Source organism: Cynocephalus volans, chromosome 10 (assembly GCF_027409185.1).
Source record: "Cynocephalus volans isolate mCynVol1 chromosome 10, mCynVol1.pri, whole genome shotgun sequence".
NCBI classification, from domain to species: Eukaryota; Metazoa; Chordata; class Mammalia; order Dermoptera; family Cynocephalidae; genus Cynocephalus; species Cynocephalus volans.
The window spans coordinates 111,473,041-111,487,583 of NC_084469.1; the positions used below are offsets into that span (position 1 = coordinate 111,473,041).

At 55.0% G+C, this 14,543-nt stretch overlaps 2 protein-coding genes across 2 annotated transcripts; one reads left to right on the forward strand and one right to left on the reverse strand.

Annotated features, from left to right (window-relative positions):
• The first annotated feature begins 2,783 nt into the window (after positions 1-2,783).
• RAB3A (RAB3A, member RAS oncogene family) lies at positions 2,784-8,116 on the forward strand. The gene is made up of 5 exons (XM_063110280.1): positions 2,784-2,926; positions 4,079-4,306; positions 5,473-5,591; positions 6,276-6,400; positions 7,272-8,116. Exons 2-5 carry the CDS (start codon positions 4,079-4,081, stop codon positions 7,460-7,462), a joined length of 663 nt encoding a protein of 220 aa, XP_062966350.1. The 5' UTR covers positions 2,784-2,926; the 3' UTR covers positions 7,463-8,116.
• Positions 8,117-8,148: 32 nt separating this feature from the next.
• MPV17L2 (MPV17 mitochondrial inner membrane protein like 2) lies at positions 8,149-10,843 on the reverse strand. The gene is made up of 5 exons (XM_063110281.1): positions 10,594-10,843; positions 9,949-10,119; positions 9,251-9,327; positions 9,014-9,142; positions 8,149-8,697 (listed from the first exon to the last, which is right to left on the reverse strand). Exons 1-5 carry the CDS (start codon positions 10,778-10,780, stop codon positions 8,641-8,643), a joined length of 621 nt encoding a protein of 206 aa, XP_062966351.1. The 5' UTR covers positions 10,781-10,843; the 3' UTR covers positions 8,149-8,640.
• Between the last annotated feature and the right edge of the window lie 3,700 nt (positions 10,844-14,543).

Genomic DNA, 14,543 nt, shown 5'->3' on the forward strand with positions numbered 1-14,543 from the left:
CCAGGTCCCCGTTTTTTTTCTTGTTTGGGATTCTTCCCGAGGGGCACAGTCCTCGCCTTTATGGCTCACCCTAGACCCAAAGAGGAGGATGAGAGGTCTTTGGGGCCCCTTGGGACTTTCAGCCCATGTGAATTCCTAAGGGGGGCTCACAGGGACTCAGCTTACCCTCATTAAGGGAGAAAAAGTTGCATGCCCACTTCCCTTATAGAGCTGGAGAGGGCACCTTTGAGATAAAGGAGGGCGTTTAGTGGGCGGCAGCCTCAGGGCCTTAGCACCTGCTGGTCCCCTCCAGAGCACTGTTTCCCTGCTCTCCTGCTGGCCAGATCCTGCTTCAGGTCCCTGCTCAAATATCATTTCCTCAGGGAGGTCCTCCCTGACCTTTCTGACCCTCCCTCCAATCATTCATTCATTCATGTCATACCATTACAGGGCACCTATAAGACAGGTCTAGTTGCTGGGGACACCAAGCCCTGCCTCTCCAAGCTCACAGAGGGCTAAGGGGGTAAATAAGTCAACACACGATCATTTCTGACAGGGATGTATCAGGAAGGAGAAACAAGGTGACAGGGAAACGGGGACCTCCCGAAGTAGGAGGGCGTTGATCAGGGACCTGAAGGGGATGAGAGAGCCGGGCACCAGGAGAGCTGAGGAAACTGTACCCCAGACAGAGGAAACAGCAGGTGCAAAGGCCCTGAGGCAGGATGGCACCTGGAACAATAAGAAGGGAGTATCTAACTGGAAGAGAATGATGGGATGGGGAGGTAATTGGCAGCGACCTCGAGGGGCCTGCGCAGCACCGAGGAGTCTGAGCTTTTGTCTGAGTGGGACAGGACCTGGAAGGGTTTAGGGCCTGGGAGCCCAGACCCTTCTCCCACCACTGGGTTCTGTGTCCCCTGCCATGTAGGAGACATCCCCTACACACTTTCCCGACCCCCGTCCCCCACTCCCAGCTCAGCCACCCCAATTCCAGAGCCTAATGGTGATTCTTTTTTTTTTTTTTTGTCTTTTTTTCGTGACCTGCACTCAGCCAGTGAGTGCACCGGCCATTCCCATATAGGATCCGAACCCGCGGCGGGAGAGTCGCCGCGCTCCCAGCGCTGCACTCTTCCGAGTGCGCCACGGGCTCGGCTCCTAATGGTGATTCTTAACAATAAAGGCCTTGCGTTGATTTTATTTTAAAATACCAACTCAGTGCAGAAGCTGGTGCACATTCTCGTGGCGGACTTTCCCCCCTCTCCGGGATAAATCAGAAGGTATTTCCGAGAGCCGCTCAGGTAGGAAGCCTGAGGCGTATGTCTGGGAGGTCAGAAAGCTGAGCCGCGTGGCACGTCCTCACTCCAACGGGGACCGCGGAGCCCTACCCAGAGCGGGGACTTGACTGTCAGTCTCCGCGTGGGCGGAGAGGGAACGGAGAATGGGGGTGGACTTATTTTTACAATTTTTTTTTTTGTTTTTCTGAATTTTCCCGATTCTCTGCAATAGGTTGGTGATACTTTTGTAGTGGGGTAGGGGGACCAACATGTTCCCCTTAGAAAAAAATAAACTTCCCAAATGCAAACGGAGCGGGAGAGACGTCTGAGCGTTTCCAGGGAGCTGGGGGCGGGCTGGGGGTGGAGGGTGGGGCCCAGCCTCGAGGCGCGAAGTTATTCTGGTCTCTGGGCGGCGCCTCTGCAGCTGGCGACCTTTTTATAAACAGGACGAGGCCCCCGCATCCCCGGCCACGCCTCCTGGGGGGACTCCAGGGGCTCAAGACTCTCTTGGGAACCTCACGCCCCCTGCGGGGTGGGGGCTGGGGTCTCCGGATCCCCCCTAAATTCTGAATTTTCCCCTCAAAATTTGGAGGAATGAACAGTGGAGCATGTAAGCTCCCAGAGTCTCCATCCTCGGGGTCTTGCTTCCCCGGGAGGGAGGGGTCACTGAACCCGAGCAATGAAGGGCTTGGGGGCCTCGCTCATGCCCTTCCTGTTTCCCGGTCTTTCACAGCAAGCTTTGGGGTTTTAGGGGACAGGCCGCCTCTCAGCCCCTACTTGGGCTTTTCTTCGGATTTTTCTCTCTGTGATGGGTTTGCAGGGAGGAGAGGGGTTCCCGAGCATCCATCAGCTCCTTCTGTCTTTCCCGGGAATTGGTGGGCAGGAATGGCTCTCCTGACCTCTACTCCTTTTTTTTCTTTTTTTTAACCTCGGAGACGCGAGAAGGAGTGGAGCCTCTACCAGCCCCGCCCCACTCTCTTGACCCCTATTTCCCCTTTTTTCTTCATATTTGTTTTGAACCCCATAAATGTGGGAGAGGGTAAAGCAGCTCTCCAACCCATCTCTCTAGCCTCAGTTCCTGCTTTCTTAAATTGGGTGGGGGGCACTGAACGAGAGGTCATAGCAGGGCGGGCGCGGGCGGGTAAAGGACCCACCCCACGAAGATCCCAGCTCAGACGAAGCCTTAGCTTCTCGGCCCTTCCATCACCCGGGAACCGCCATTGGACAGGAGGAGGGCGTTGACAATCGCTGATTGGCTTGTCGGCCTGTCGCTTGAGCCCTTAAGCCAATGGAAGGACGCAGATCAGTCACGCCTCCCTGAAGCGGCTGAGACGCAAAGCCGACGCCTGCGCAGCCCCGCCCCTACGGGTTGCCCACACTAGGGCCCGCCCACTCATGCGTTCATTTGAGCAGAAGTCCCGCCCCCTCCGGCTCCGCGCGCGTCAGTGGCCCACATCCCCCGCGCAGCCCCGCCTCCGGATGGCGTCACGGCCTTATATGCATGTGAGGCCCCGCCCCGCCCTTTGCGGGACGTCACCGTGGACTGCAGGGTCCTGAGCCGCCGCCGCCGCCGCCGCCGCGCAGCCCCACATTAGTGTGTCGGGGCCCTCGCCGCCGCTGCCGCCGCCCAGAAAGTAGCAGCCGCTAGGGTCGCCGCCGCATCGGTGCAGGGCAAGGTGAGCTTCGGGCGGCCCGAGATGCTCCCGCCCCCAGCACCGGCCTAACCTTCATTTGACTGACGGGCTGGCGGAGGTGGGGGACGAGGTGGTTGGGGGTCGGATGGGGGGGAAGGACGCGGTGGTCGCGGGCCTGGGAGAGGGTTGAGCCCGCGAGCCCCCCACCTGCCGGATCCTCGGCACTCAACCCCCCCCCCCGCCCCGCTCTGCGGCTGAGGGGGAGGGGCGGCGAGGGCCCTGCGGGAAGCTGTGAGCGCGGGAGACTCCTGCGTGCGCGTGCGCGTGGTGTGCACGCGCGTGTGCGCGCCCGCCTGCGCCGGCGGGTCTGTGCGTACCCTTGCTTGTGTACCTGGGTATGCTCCTGTTACCCCCTGAGGGTCTGGGCCTCACGTGCCGCACTCGTGCGGAGGGAGACGCGCGGACTGTGCGTGTGCATGTAGGGCCGTGCATGCGTGCACGGGGGTCCGTGTCCATGTGGGTGATGTGCACGCGCCCGCGTGGGTGGGGGGAGCCCTGTGCATGGGTGGTTTTGCACGTTTCTGTAAGCAAGTCAGTGTGCAGAAGTGCGTCTGCATTTCTGTTCTGGGCTCTCGGGTGTGTTCGCATGCCTGTGTGTGCACGCGCGTGTACGGGTGAGTGCGTTCGGGACTGTATGCACGTGAGCGTGCGCACGCCCCGCTCCTATCACGCGATGCAGCTGCCTAGGTCAGAGCTCTCCCAGCCTGGGGGGTCGGGGGAACGGGGCTGCGGACGCTCGTCCCCGCGGGACCGTATGTGCGTGTGCACGTGTGTCTGAGTAGCTCTGCTCTGCAACCATGAGAGACTGATGGGGGCGAGGCTGGCCGCAGTCACCCGCTCTGGGCGCAGTCGTAGGTTTAGGGTTACAGCCAGACCTGGGGCTCAGCGTGCTGGAGGGGGCTGCAGGGGTGTCCCCATCTGCGTCCCTCTGAGCTCCTCCTTTGAAACCTGGCTTTTCAAGGTCACGGACCGCCCTCTGCCGGGGGCACCATGGTTAATACTGGGGCTCCTGATGGGATCAGAACGATCTCCACTGACGGGTCCCTTTCTTGAGCTCTCCATCCCGTGCCTGGGCTTGGGCAGTTGGGGATGCAGTGAGTCCCCCTCACCCTCCCCTACACCCCACAACCCCAGATGGCATCGGCCACAGACTCACGCTACGGGCAGAAGGAGTCCTCGGATCAGAACTTCGATTACATGTTCAAGATCCTCATCATCGGCAACAGCAGTGTGGGCAAGACATCCTTCCTCTTTCGCTATGCCGATGACTCCTTTACACCTGCCTTCGTCAGCACCGTGGGCATTGACTTCAAGGTCAAGACCATCTACCGAAACGACAAGAGGATCAAGCTGCAGATCTGGGTGGGTGAGGCTGGAGGAATTCCGGCTTGGAAGTCTCCCTTCCCCGGGAAAGTAGCCCAGCTTTGTCTACCTCTTTCCCAGCTGAATTCATTCATTGACACACTGGGCATTTATCAGGTGCCTACTGCGTGCTAGGGGGCAGAGGCACGGAGACAGACCTAATCTTGGGGCTTCAGTTTCCCCATCTTCAAGTACTACCATGTGAAACTCTATATGAGGTTTCAGCTGGATCTTGGCCCCCATCCTCATTCCTTGGGACAGATGCAGGTGGCTCTCCCGGGGTCTCCTGGCCTCCTCCCTCAACCCAACAGATGCCTGAGGGAGCCTGTTAATCCCATGTCAGAACTGTCCCTTTTCTGCTCATAGCCCTTCCATGGCTCTCACCTGACTCAGGTAAAACTCATTCTCTCCCAGGCCCAGGAAACCCTGCCTGGTCTGTCCCCCTCCATCTCCTCCTCAGCCTTCACACTGCTCCTCACACTAGGCACTGTCCCACCTCAGGGCCTTTGCATGGCTGTGCCCTCTGCCTGGAGTGTTCCTCCCTGGTCCTCACATGGCTCCCTCCCTCCCTTCCTTCAGGTTTATTGTTACTATTATTATTTTTTTATTTTATTTTTATTTTTTGGCAGCTGGCCAGTGAGGGGATCTTAATCCTTGACCTTTGTGTTTATTAGCACCATGCTCTAACCAATGACCTAACCAGCCTGCCAACTTCAGATTTTTAAACTGTCCTCTACCCCACACTCTCCATCCTCTTCTGCCTTTGTTTTTCTCCTCTGTCCATGTCACTCTCCAAGATAGGATTTCAGTTATTGTCTGTTTCCTGTGCTGGGCTGTCAGTTCCACAAGGGCAGAGATTTCTGTCCATTTTGTTAACAGCTGCGTACCCAGTGCCCAGCAGAGTGTGGCTCAGGTCGGTGTCCATTACATGTTTGTTGATGAATGAGAGAACAATTCTGCAGGTAATATGATGTCGTGGGATGATGGAGCACTAACTTTCTCAGACTGCAGGTGACCAAGCATGCCCTTCCCGACCCTTCATGCCCCCAGGTACACTCCTACCCCTCTCTGGGCCTCGAGGGGGCTGGACTGGCACATCTCAGAGCTCATTTCCTTTCTGAGGGGCTTATGTGTGGATCCTCTCTGACCTGTCTCTTCCTCCCCAGGACACGGCAGGGCAAGAGCGGTACCGGACCATCACCACAGCCTACTACCGGGGTGCCATGGGCTTCATCCTCATGTATGACATTACCAATGAAGAGTCCTTCAACGCTGTGCAGGACTGGTGAGCATGCCCCACCCCCTCTCAGACCATCGTCTGAGCTAGGCTTGGTGCAAAAAACAAAAGGCGGAGTGTGGGGGAGGATTTCAGATGGAAAAATGAAACTAAACACTTGGAAGAAAAATCTGGGAGGAATGGGGACAGAAATTACAAGGACAGTTTACATAGGTTAGAGGCTGTAACATTTAGATTTTCTGCCCAGAAATAACACATTTTAAGAAATTTTCTGAATTTGCTAAAGAGGGGATAATTATTCTTTGGGGGCAGGGATCTGTGAAGGGTGGGAAAGACTGCTTGAAAGAGGGGCTTTGAAGAGCGGAGAACTTCTGGAGCAGACCCCCAGAGGGAGAAAAGAGCATATGAGCTGTTCTTGAAAAGTGCAGGAGGTGGGGGTTTCCAGGAGGGATTCCTGGAGGCAGGAGCAGCGTTGATGCAGAGAGGAAAGTGTGTTCACAGCAGGACAAAGGCCGTGAGGAGGAACTGAGCCTGCCAGGTTCAAGGAATAATGGGTGGGGGGGGGGGGAGTAGGGTGCGCTAAGGGGAGATGCGGGGAAGGTTGGGTGGGGAGGGTTGTGGGTCAGGCTAAGGGTCTTTCTCCCTGGGGCTAGGACACAGGCCCTGGGCCAGTCCTCGGGTGGAGCTTGGAACTTCCAAGCCCTAAACCTCCTCGATTGCTGCCTCCTGCAGGTCAACCCAGATCAAGACCTACTCTTGGGACAACGCCCAGGTGCTGCTGGTGGGGAATAAGTGTGACATGGAGGACGAGCGGGTGGTGTCGTCGGAACGTGGCCGGCAGCTGGCTGACCACCTCGGTGAGTGCCCAGGAGGGCTGCAGACCCACAAGGCTAGAAGAAGGATACTGAAAGGGCAGAGGACACAGCTGAGGTCTCACAGCAAAGCCATGGCAGGGCTCGGATTCCAATGAAGGCAACTTGCCGTTTCTGCAAAAGTTGCCATTTGAGATGGGTCTTGATGGACATATAGGAGTTCACTGTGCAGAGAGTTGTTCATTCCAACACCCTCCCTGTCCAGTGTTGGGTGTTACTGGGCCCCCAAGAGGCTTCTAGCTTTGTGGAGTTGAAGGAGGGACTCGGATTGGAGGAGTCTGTGGAGCGGCCCAGGCTTCCCCTGGTGTGGATAAGGCTTCCTGGAAGTGGGCGGTGGGTCGTGACTCTGGTGCTTGAAGGAAAGGTCTTTCAGGCAGGGGAACAGCTTGGGCAAAGGCCAGAGGTGAGGAAGATCCTGTGTGTTTTGGCAATGGTTTTACATGGCTGGAACATGAGGATCCCTGGAGGAGATATGACGGATCATGCAGGGCCTCAACCATGTGATGAGAAGCCAGGACTCTTCTGAGGGCAGTAGGGAGCCATGGAGGGTATGTGAGCTGGGGAGGGCACAGTTGCATCTGGGTATATCAGAGGCCTCCAGGGCCAGTGCACAGGGCTGGGCTGGACAGTGGGGGGTGGGGGTGGTGGGGGGGTGTTTTGCCACAGCCCTGGAGAGTGAAATTTTAGGGTGAAGAAAGGAAGGTGGGAAGTACAGGGGTGACAGTCCCAGGTCGCTTGTCCATGGGACTTGTAGTGACTTTAATGAGCTGGCTAGCACTGGCAATTCCCTTCCCTCAGAGAAGCTCTCTGGGAGTGGGGTGGCCAGGGTCCTCACTCCTCCCTTCCCTGCCCACAGGGTTCGAGTTCTTTGAGGCAAGTGCCAAGGACAACATTAATGTCAAGCAGACCTTTGAGCGCCTGGTGGATGTCATCTGTGAGAAGATGTCCGAGTCGTTGGACACGGCTGACCCTGCAGTAACGGGCACCAAGCAGGGCCCGCAGCTCACTGACCAGCAGGCGCCCCCGCATCAGGACTGCGCCTGCTGAAAGCTGCCCCACCCCTGCCCCAGCCCACCCCTCCCCAGGCCTGACCTGGCCCCCACTGACCATGGGCTCAAGACCCCTGCCCCTGACTTAGCCCATCACCCTTATTTATTATCGTAGCTATTTATTTATTTATTGATGATGTCCTCCAGGGGCCTGGGCTTCCCCACCCACCCCACGCCCCACCGGTCCTGTACATACAGTCCTGTCCCCACTCTGCCGTGGCGTGTTGTGGCCCCGTGAACACACCGCTCACCTTCTTCTTGAGAACCCACCTTTTTTAAAAATTCACCCCCATCAACAGTTGTTGGTTGTGAAGAGGGGGCCAGATGACACCCCAGAGCAGGCTGATTGGGTGATGGAAGGTGGCTGGGCCTGCTGTGGTGGGCCGAGGCCACTGTTGGGGGGGGTCTCTATGTGGACCATGGGGATCAGAGTCCGGCAACCTGCCTGCTGGGCTCCTCTACCCCAAAAGTCTTATTTTTGGGGTAGGGGAGTGCTGTGAGTATTCACCACCCTGGGGACCCCCCCCCCCCACAGACCTGTTTTGACGTCACAAGTGTCAAACATGCCCTCCAGTCCCCTAGGAAATGTCATAACAACATTACACACAACCCAATAAAGCGAATGGACCGTGCTGCGTCCATATGAACCCTGCCTGCCTGTGCTGGCTTTAGTCATCCACAAGATTTTTCAATTACAGTGAGAGTTTAATGGAATTTCTACAGTCCAGTGAAGGAGACCTGGCCTGGCCCTGCCTGAAGCTTCTGGGGGCCGACTCCAGGTCAGCCCCTGCTCAGAGGGGATGGACCATGTCCTTGACTTGGTTCCAGGATCTGAGGGAGCCCCAGTCTGGCTGCTGGGTCCCAGCCAGGCCCACGGCAGTGTTGAAGGATTGGTGCTTGGCCTGGGGCACCATGCTGCAGATGGGGCATCTTGGTCACAGGTCAGATGAAGCTCTTGCTGAGAAGGTGAGCAGGGCTGGAGGGTGACTGTTCATCTTTGTGGTTGTTTCAGATGGGGAAACTGAGGCCCTGCAATGGGCTTAGAAAGGGCAGTTCAGCCAGAGGCCCAAGACCCTGGCTTGCTGCAGAAGCCTGTTCCCGTTTTGATTGTGAGGCTGGGCAGCTGGTGGTCAGCCTTGCCCTGTCTGGCATCCGGTCTGGGAAGATGTGGGCAGCTCAGTCTGCTCGGGTGCCCAGAGCCACACAGCCTGGGGATGACAGGGGGCCTGGGATCTGTCCACACAAGAGGATCTGGTCACATGCTGGGTTCATCTCTACGTTTCTCCCAGCCGAGTCCTTGTGCACCTGCCCTTGGCCTGGAGTGAGCCCCACTCCACATATGGCAGGAACCTGGCCAAGGTCGCATGAGACGGCAGAGAAGGGCTGGGTCTTCCCTGCTGGTGATGAGCTCGTCGCCCACCCACCTTGGGCTATGGCTGGTCAGGGGCATAGAAAACACCCACCCTCAAAGGTGGCTGCACTGCCATTGGGATCTCACATGTGGCCACCAGGGAGGACCCTGGGTGCCTGATCTGCCCACTGTTCTCACCCGGTACTTCAGGTAGGACAGGTATGTGTCCCAGCCAAGCGTCAGGCCATTGATGTAGGTGACCCGGAACTGGGGGGGCACGAAGAGGAAGTTCACCAGCTGCGCAGCTGGCCACACGCACCAGTCGGCCTGCGGAGATGAGCAGAGCGTGATGAGGGGTGGGGCTTGAGAGGGCGAGGCCAGGCAGGTGTCTGGGGGGGCTTTGGAGGTGGGCGGGGTCTTGGCGGGCACTCCCACCTTGTAGAATTCCCAGAACTTGTCCTGCAACTCCTGGCAGCTCTCACTGAATGTCTGGCCCTCCAGGCAGCCAAGGCCTGGGAAGGAATCAAGAAATGCACGTGTCAGAAGCTGGGGAGGATGGCGTAGGTGAGATGGGCTGATGATGGAGGAGGGGGCGAAGCAGGACACTTGAGGGACAGAGTGTCTCAGGGAGGGGGACCACGATGTACATAAACGTGTCCTGAAGGAAGGAGAAATACTGTTTTATTACTTCTCCCTTAGAGGAGGAAACTGAGCCTGGAGGTGAGGAATGAGTGGCTCTGCCAGGAGTCTTGCAGAGATTGCACCCCGGCAACCCCCAGCCAAAGTGCCTCTTCCTTCTGGCCTCAGGGCCTTTGCATGGGCTGCTGGCTCCTTCTTCAGTCTCAGCTGAGACTTTTCTCCTTTGGGAAGGGCTCCCAACCTCCCGCCCAGTGCATCCCCATCAGACACTGTCCTCTTCCCTCCCACACTCACCATCATTCAAATCAGCCCCCAGTGGCCCCCTGAGGGTCAGCTTGTGTCTGTTCGGTCACCACTGTGACCTGATGCCCAGTCCAGGGCCACACACACAGGAGGCACATCAGAAACCCACCTCGGCATCCTTCTTAACACAAAACTGGCTTTGCCCCTCCCGACCTTTGAGGGCCAAAGCCCAAGCTCATGGGGCTCCTTACCCAAGAAATACCAGACGCCCAGCATGGGAGAAGCCACCAGCTGGTCCACGAGGACCTTCTTGAAGATGTTTGGGAGGCCTTGGAGGCCCGACGCGGGGAGTACGCGGTCCAGCCAGAAGTACCAGTAGTGAAGGAAGGGGCCCATGCTGCAGCCCACCGCAAACATGCTTGCTGAGGGTAGTATAAGAGTCAGGGGTCGGGTCAGGCCGGCAATCCCCTCAATCCACTCCTTCTCTGGCTAAAACCCGGGTTAGCTCTCCCAGAACCTCAGCCTCAGCTGGAAAACGGGGACAGTCCACCTGTGTATTCTTCCATTACAAGCCCCACGGACAGGCACCCACCGTTCCAGGGGTTCCTCGGCAGAGGGCGGAGACCCCAGGGGTGGGAGGGGGTGGAGACCTGAGGTTGCGGGGACAGAGACCCACCCCTGGGTTGGGAGGTGACGGACCCCGGGGGAAGGTAGAGGACAAGAGACCCCGAGAAGTGCTGTCAGAGTCTAGGGTGCACGCTGAGATCAAGGGTCCTATCAGGAACTGAAGCCACGGATCAGGGGTCACGGCCCGCGGGTCTGGTCAAGGGTCTGAGAACCTGAGGTCGGGGTCAAAGGCCCCCAGGCTGAAGGGCCGGCAGCGCGGGCGTTCTCACCTGAGCGCCGCGGGTTGAACTTCTGGCCGGGCCGCGCGCGGATCTCCCAGGACTGGCGCATGGCGTCCCCAGCGACCATGAGCGCGCCGCAGCCCAGCGTGTTGGTGACGAGAAGCGCACGGCCCTGGAACAAGGGTTGCCCGGCCGTCCACAGGCCGCGCAGCCAGCGCCAGCCGCCCGGCGCCATCTCCAGCCGGGACCCAGGAACCGGTGCTCGGGTCGGCACGACCCCGCGCCTGCCAATCGTGAGTTCACCGCCGCGCCCAGCATGCCCGTCCCGCGCCGCCCTGGCCAATCGAACGCCGCCTTCGCGTCCGCAGGCCCACCCCACGCCGCAACGGCCAATCACTGATCGCCTCAGCGTTCCACTTTGCCCGCCCCGAGAAGTATTGGCCAATAAGAGGCAGGAGTCTTAGTCCAGGCTCGATCTGTGAATGAAGTTGTAACCGCCTTCCCGCGCCTCGCGGACCAATCGAAAATAAGAATCGCGTTACGTCATGTACACCAACTGGTGACGTTGCACCTTTGTTTCCCCGCCCCTTCCTGCGCTGGCCTATGGGTACGTCGCCTACCTACGAGCCCAGTAATGCACTGGCCAATCTCAAACCAGCTTCACGCGGCAAATCACTGACTGTTTTTCCGCCTCCCGCGTCAGATGGGCAATCGTAGACGGTTACCGTGCTGTCTAGTTTCTAGATTTCCCGATTTTCCGGGAATGGCTGAGTAAGGGATAGATCTGTCCCATGACAGCTACGGAGGAGGAAGTGCAATCCCGCAAAGACTCATGGGAGTGGGGGAGGTGGGACGCCTAAGGTGCTGCTCTCGCAGCTCAATTGGAGCCTGGTGTAGAGGCTGACCTTGGTCATGACCTTAGCTGGACCTTGACCTCGGTTCCCGAATAATAATCATTAATATTTAGGCACTGCTCTGGGCGTGTTGCTTGCATTAACCCATTTCACAGCAACTTTGTGCTGCTGCAGAAAAAATTATATCCTCATTTTACCTCCTGTGTTCCTGTAGGGAAAAATGATTTTCAATGCAAACCTATACATTTTCTACTAGAGCAAACTACTGCCCGCGGGCCAAATCCTGTTGCTGCCTGTTTTTGTGCGACTCACGAGCTAAGAATGTTTCTTACATTTTTTAGATGGTCAGGGAAAAAATCAAAGTAATATTCTGTGACTTGTGAAAATGATATGAAATTCAAATTTTCATGTCCATAAATAAAGCTTTATTGGAACCCAGCAGTGCCCCCATTCGTTGGCCCATAAAAACGAGACTATTTATTATACGGCTCTTTACAAAAAAATGTTGCGCATGTTAGAAAACACCCTTCAGGGTTTTCTGATTCTGATTCTATGGGAGGTATTTTATGAACTCTGTAGTTATAACTGACAACAGCAAAATATAATTCTTGGCTACAGACATGCAAATGAATTCTGCCAGGTGGTGAGACAATCCACCCCAATCTGTAAATGAATTATTGGTTGCTGGCTGAGAAACAGTGGAGGATCAATTGAGAATTTATTGGCCACCAGGAAGAACAGCTTATGATATATGGACCTGTGATTTTGTGCGTTTTTGTTGGAGGAGTTTGGGACATGCCACTCCAAAATATGCCAAGTTGGCATATTGATTATTTTGAGTTAAAGACACTAGAAAAACAGCGGATGCAGGAAGGTGCTCCAACCTTCCTTTTTCTTCCAAAAGCAGGAGATAAATTCCCACGTGAAAGGTTCCTGCCCAGTACCAGCAGGAAGAAACTTTCTTATCACCAGAGACAGGGAGTTGAGGCCAAGAGAAATCTGTACAAACAGAATTTGATAAAATAACTAATCTTCCTTGAGTCTCCCCATATATTTTACTTTTCCATAATTCACAATTCATAATTCGTAATTCTTTGTTCAATCTAGCATATAAACACTTAGATCTAGTCACTTCTTTGGGTCTTTATTTTTCTTGCGAGGGCTCCATGTACGTGTAAAGAAAATTTGTACGCTTTCCTCCTTAATCTATTTTTTTTCTTTTCTTTTTTTTTTTAATAAGATGACCGGTAAGGGGATCCCAACCGTTGACTTGGTGTTGTCAGCACCACGCCCTCCCAAGTGAGCTAACCAGCCATCCCTATATAGGAATCCAAACCCATGGCCTTGGTGTTATCAGTACCACACTCTCCCAAGTGAGCCATGGGCTGGCCCCTACCCCTTAATCTGTGTTATGTCAGTCCCCAGCCAGAGATCCTAGGATGGTGGAAGAAAATTTTATCTCTCCTATAGTTTCTAGTGATGAGTATGGAATAGCATTGGCTGAGACACTGCTCACCTGGGGGTGGGGTGGGGGTGGGGGGCTGCAGCTGAGAGATCCTAGGACCTAAGCCGGCAGAAGATAGAATTCTCACCACGTCAGTCTCCTGGATTTCTGACTGCAGTGCCTGGTCAAGAGAGGGGAAAGTAAACATTTCTCCCTGTCCCTTCCTTTCCAGGTTCAGATTGGCGGGAGAAAAGCACTTATTGACCAACAAAGAAACTGAGACCAGGGCCAGCCCGTAGCTCACTCAGGAGAGTGCGGTGCTCATAACACCAAGGCCATGGGTTCGGATCCCATATAGGGATGGCCGGTTAGCTCACTGGCTGAGCGTGGTGCTGACAACACCAAGTCAAGGGTTAAGATCTCCTTACTGGTCAAAATAAAATAAAATAAAATAAACTGAGACCAAGTACATATAGCAAGGATTTATTGAGCCAATATGATGATTGCAACTGGGGAGACACATAGATCGGGTCACCCTGAAAATGTGTTCCAAAGAGGGCCAGCAGAGCTTAGCATTTTACAATCACAAGAAGGAGGAAGGGTCAAAGGAGAGAAAAAGGGCCCTGTGTAATTACTTCATCAGTTCTTTCTTTAATTTTTTTTTTTTTTTGGCAGCTGGCCAGTAAGGTGATCCAAACTCTTGAACTAGGGTTATAACCCATGCTCTAACCAACCGAGCCAACTGGCCAGCCCCCATCATCTGCTCTTGCGTTAGTTGTACATGACATACAGATTCGGGATTGTTACTAGGTTACATCCTACATGCAGGGATCTAAGGTAAGAGTAACAAGAAGCATTCTAGGTTATTTTATGGTTTCTGGGACCATTATGGCTGCTTCTAAGTAAAACAGTGTTATGATAACGTTTTCCAGGACAGGTGGATCTGATTACTGACATATTCCAGATCTCCTGAGGCACAAGTTAGCTGACCTGGTCAGATCTTTTCTCTTCCAGGCACAGCTGTTGCTTTCCTGTTTGTCTATTTTTGTGTCCTGAGAACTTGGTGTGGCTTTCTGCCTGCTGAGATGTGCATGTTGTTGGATCTGCGGCTGCATGTGGTCAATCCATGAGACTGGGAGCCCGAGAGTATGTAGATGGCCACACAGAGAGGTGCATCACACCTCTAAGGTGACTATCATCCTATAGACCATTGCCAGCTTTCAGAAGGGTTGTCTAAAGTCTTTCATTTGGCTGCCTGGATCTTGGGAGCGGTCTGGATCTTCGGAGGGACTCTGGATCTTGGGAGGGGCCCTGGATCTTGGGAGGGGCCCTGGATCTTGGGAGGGCTGTATCTTTTGCCTCATCTTTAAGGACACCTCTTGCATCCAGGGTTATGTCATTACCATATCATAAAAGGCTTATTGGTTCTGGTTTTGAGTCACTTGGAATAGGTATGCCTTTGGTTTTTAAAAATGAGTTCAATGCTGCCAGGAAAATTTACTGTTTATCCTGGCTGAAACCTGATATTAAAGTATTTGAAGGGATTTTTTTTTTTTTTTTAAGGAACTCTATGGGCAGAAATTGGCCTACATGGAGTCTGATATTCAGAGCCTGATAGGAACTATTTTTAAGGCTGTTTCTCCTAAGCTAAAATGGAAATAAGTACTCAGAGGGCTATTTGGAAACAAACTTGCAAGTGA

Bases quoted from the DNA above. Each gene is read 5' to 3' on its own strand.
- MPV17L2 (XM_063110281.1), bottom strand. From the start codon at position 10,780: ATGGCGCCGGGCGGCTGGCGCTGGCTGCGCGGCCTGTGGACGGCCGGG. The intron at 10,120-10,593 runs GTGAGAACGCCC...TACTACCCTCAG, and splicing joins GTTCAACCCGCGGCGCTCAG to CAAGCATGTTTGCGGTGGGC. The intron at 9,143-9,250 runs GTGGGAGTGCCC...TCATCTCCGCAG, and splicing joins AGTTCTGGGAATTCTACAAG to GCCGACTGGTGCGTGTGGCC.
- RAB3A (XM_063110280.1), top strand. From the start codon at position 4,079: ATGGCATCGGCCACAGACTCACGCTACGGGCAGAAGGAGTCCTCGGAT. The intron at 4,307-5,472 runs GTGGGTGAGGCT...CTTCCTCCCCAG, and splicing joins GGATCAAGCTGCAGATCTGG to GACACGGCAGGGCAAGAGCG. The intron at 6,401-7,271 runs GTGAGTGCCCAG...CCCTGCCCACAG, and splicing joins GCAGCTGGCTGACCACCTCG to GGTTCGAGTTCTTTGAGGCA.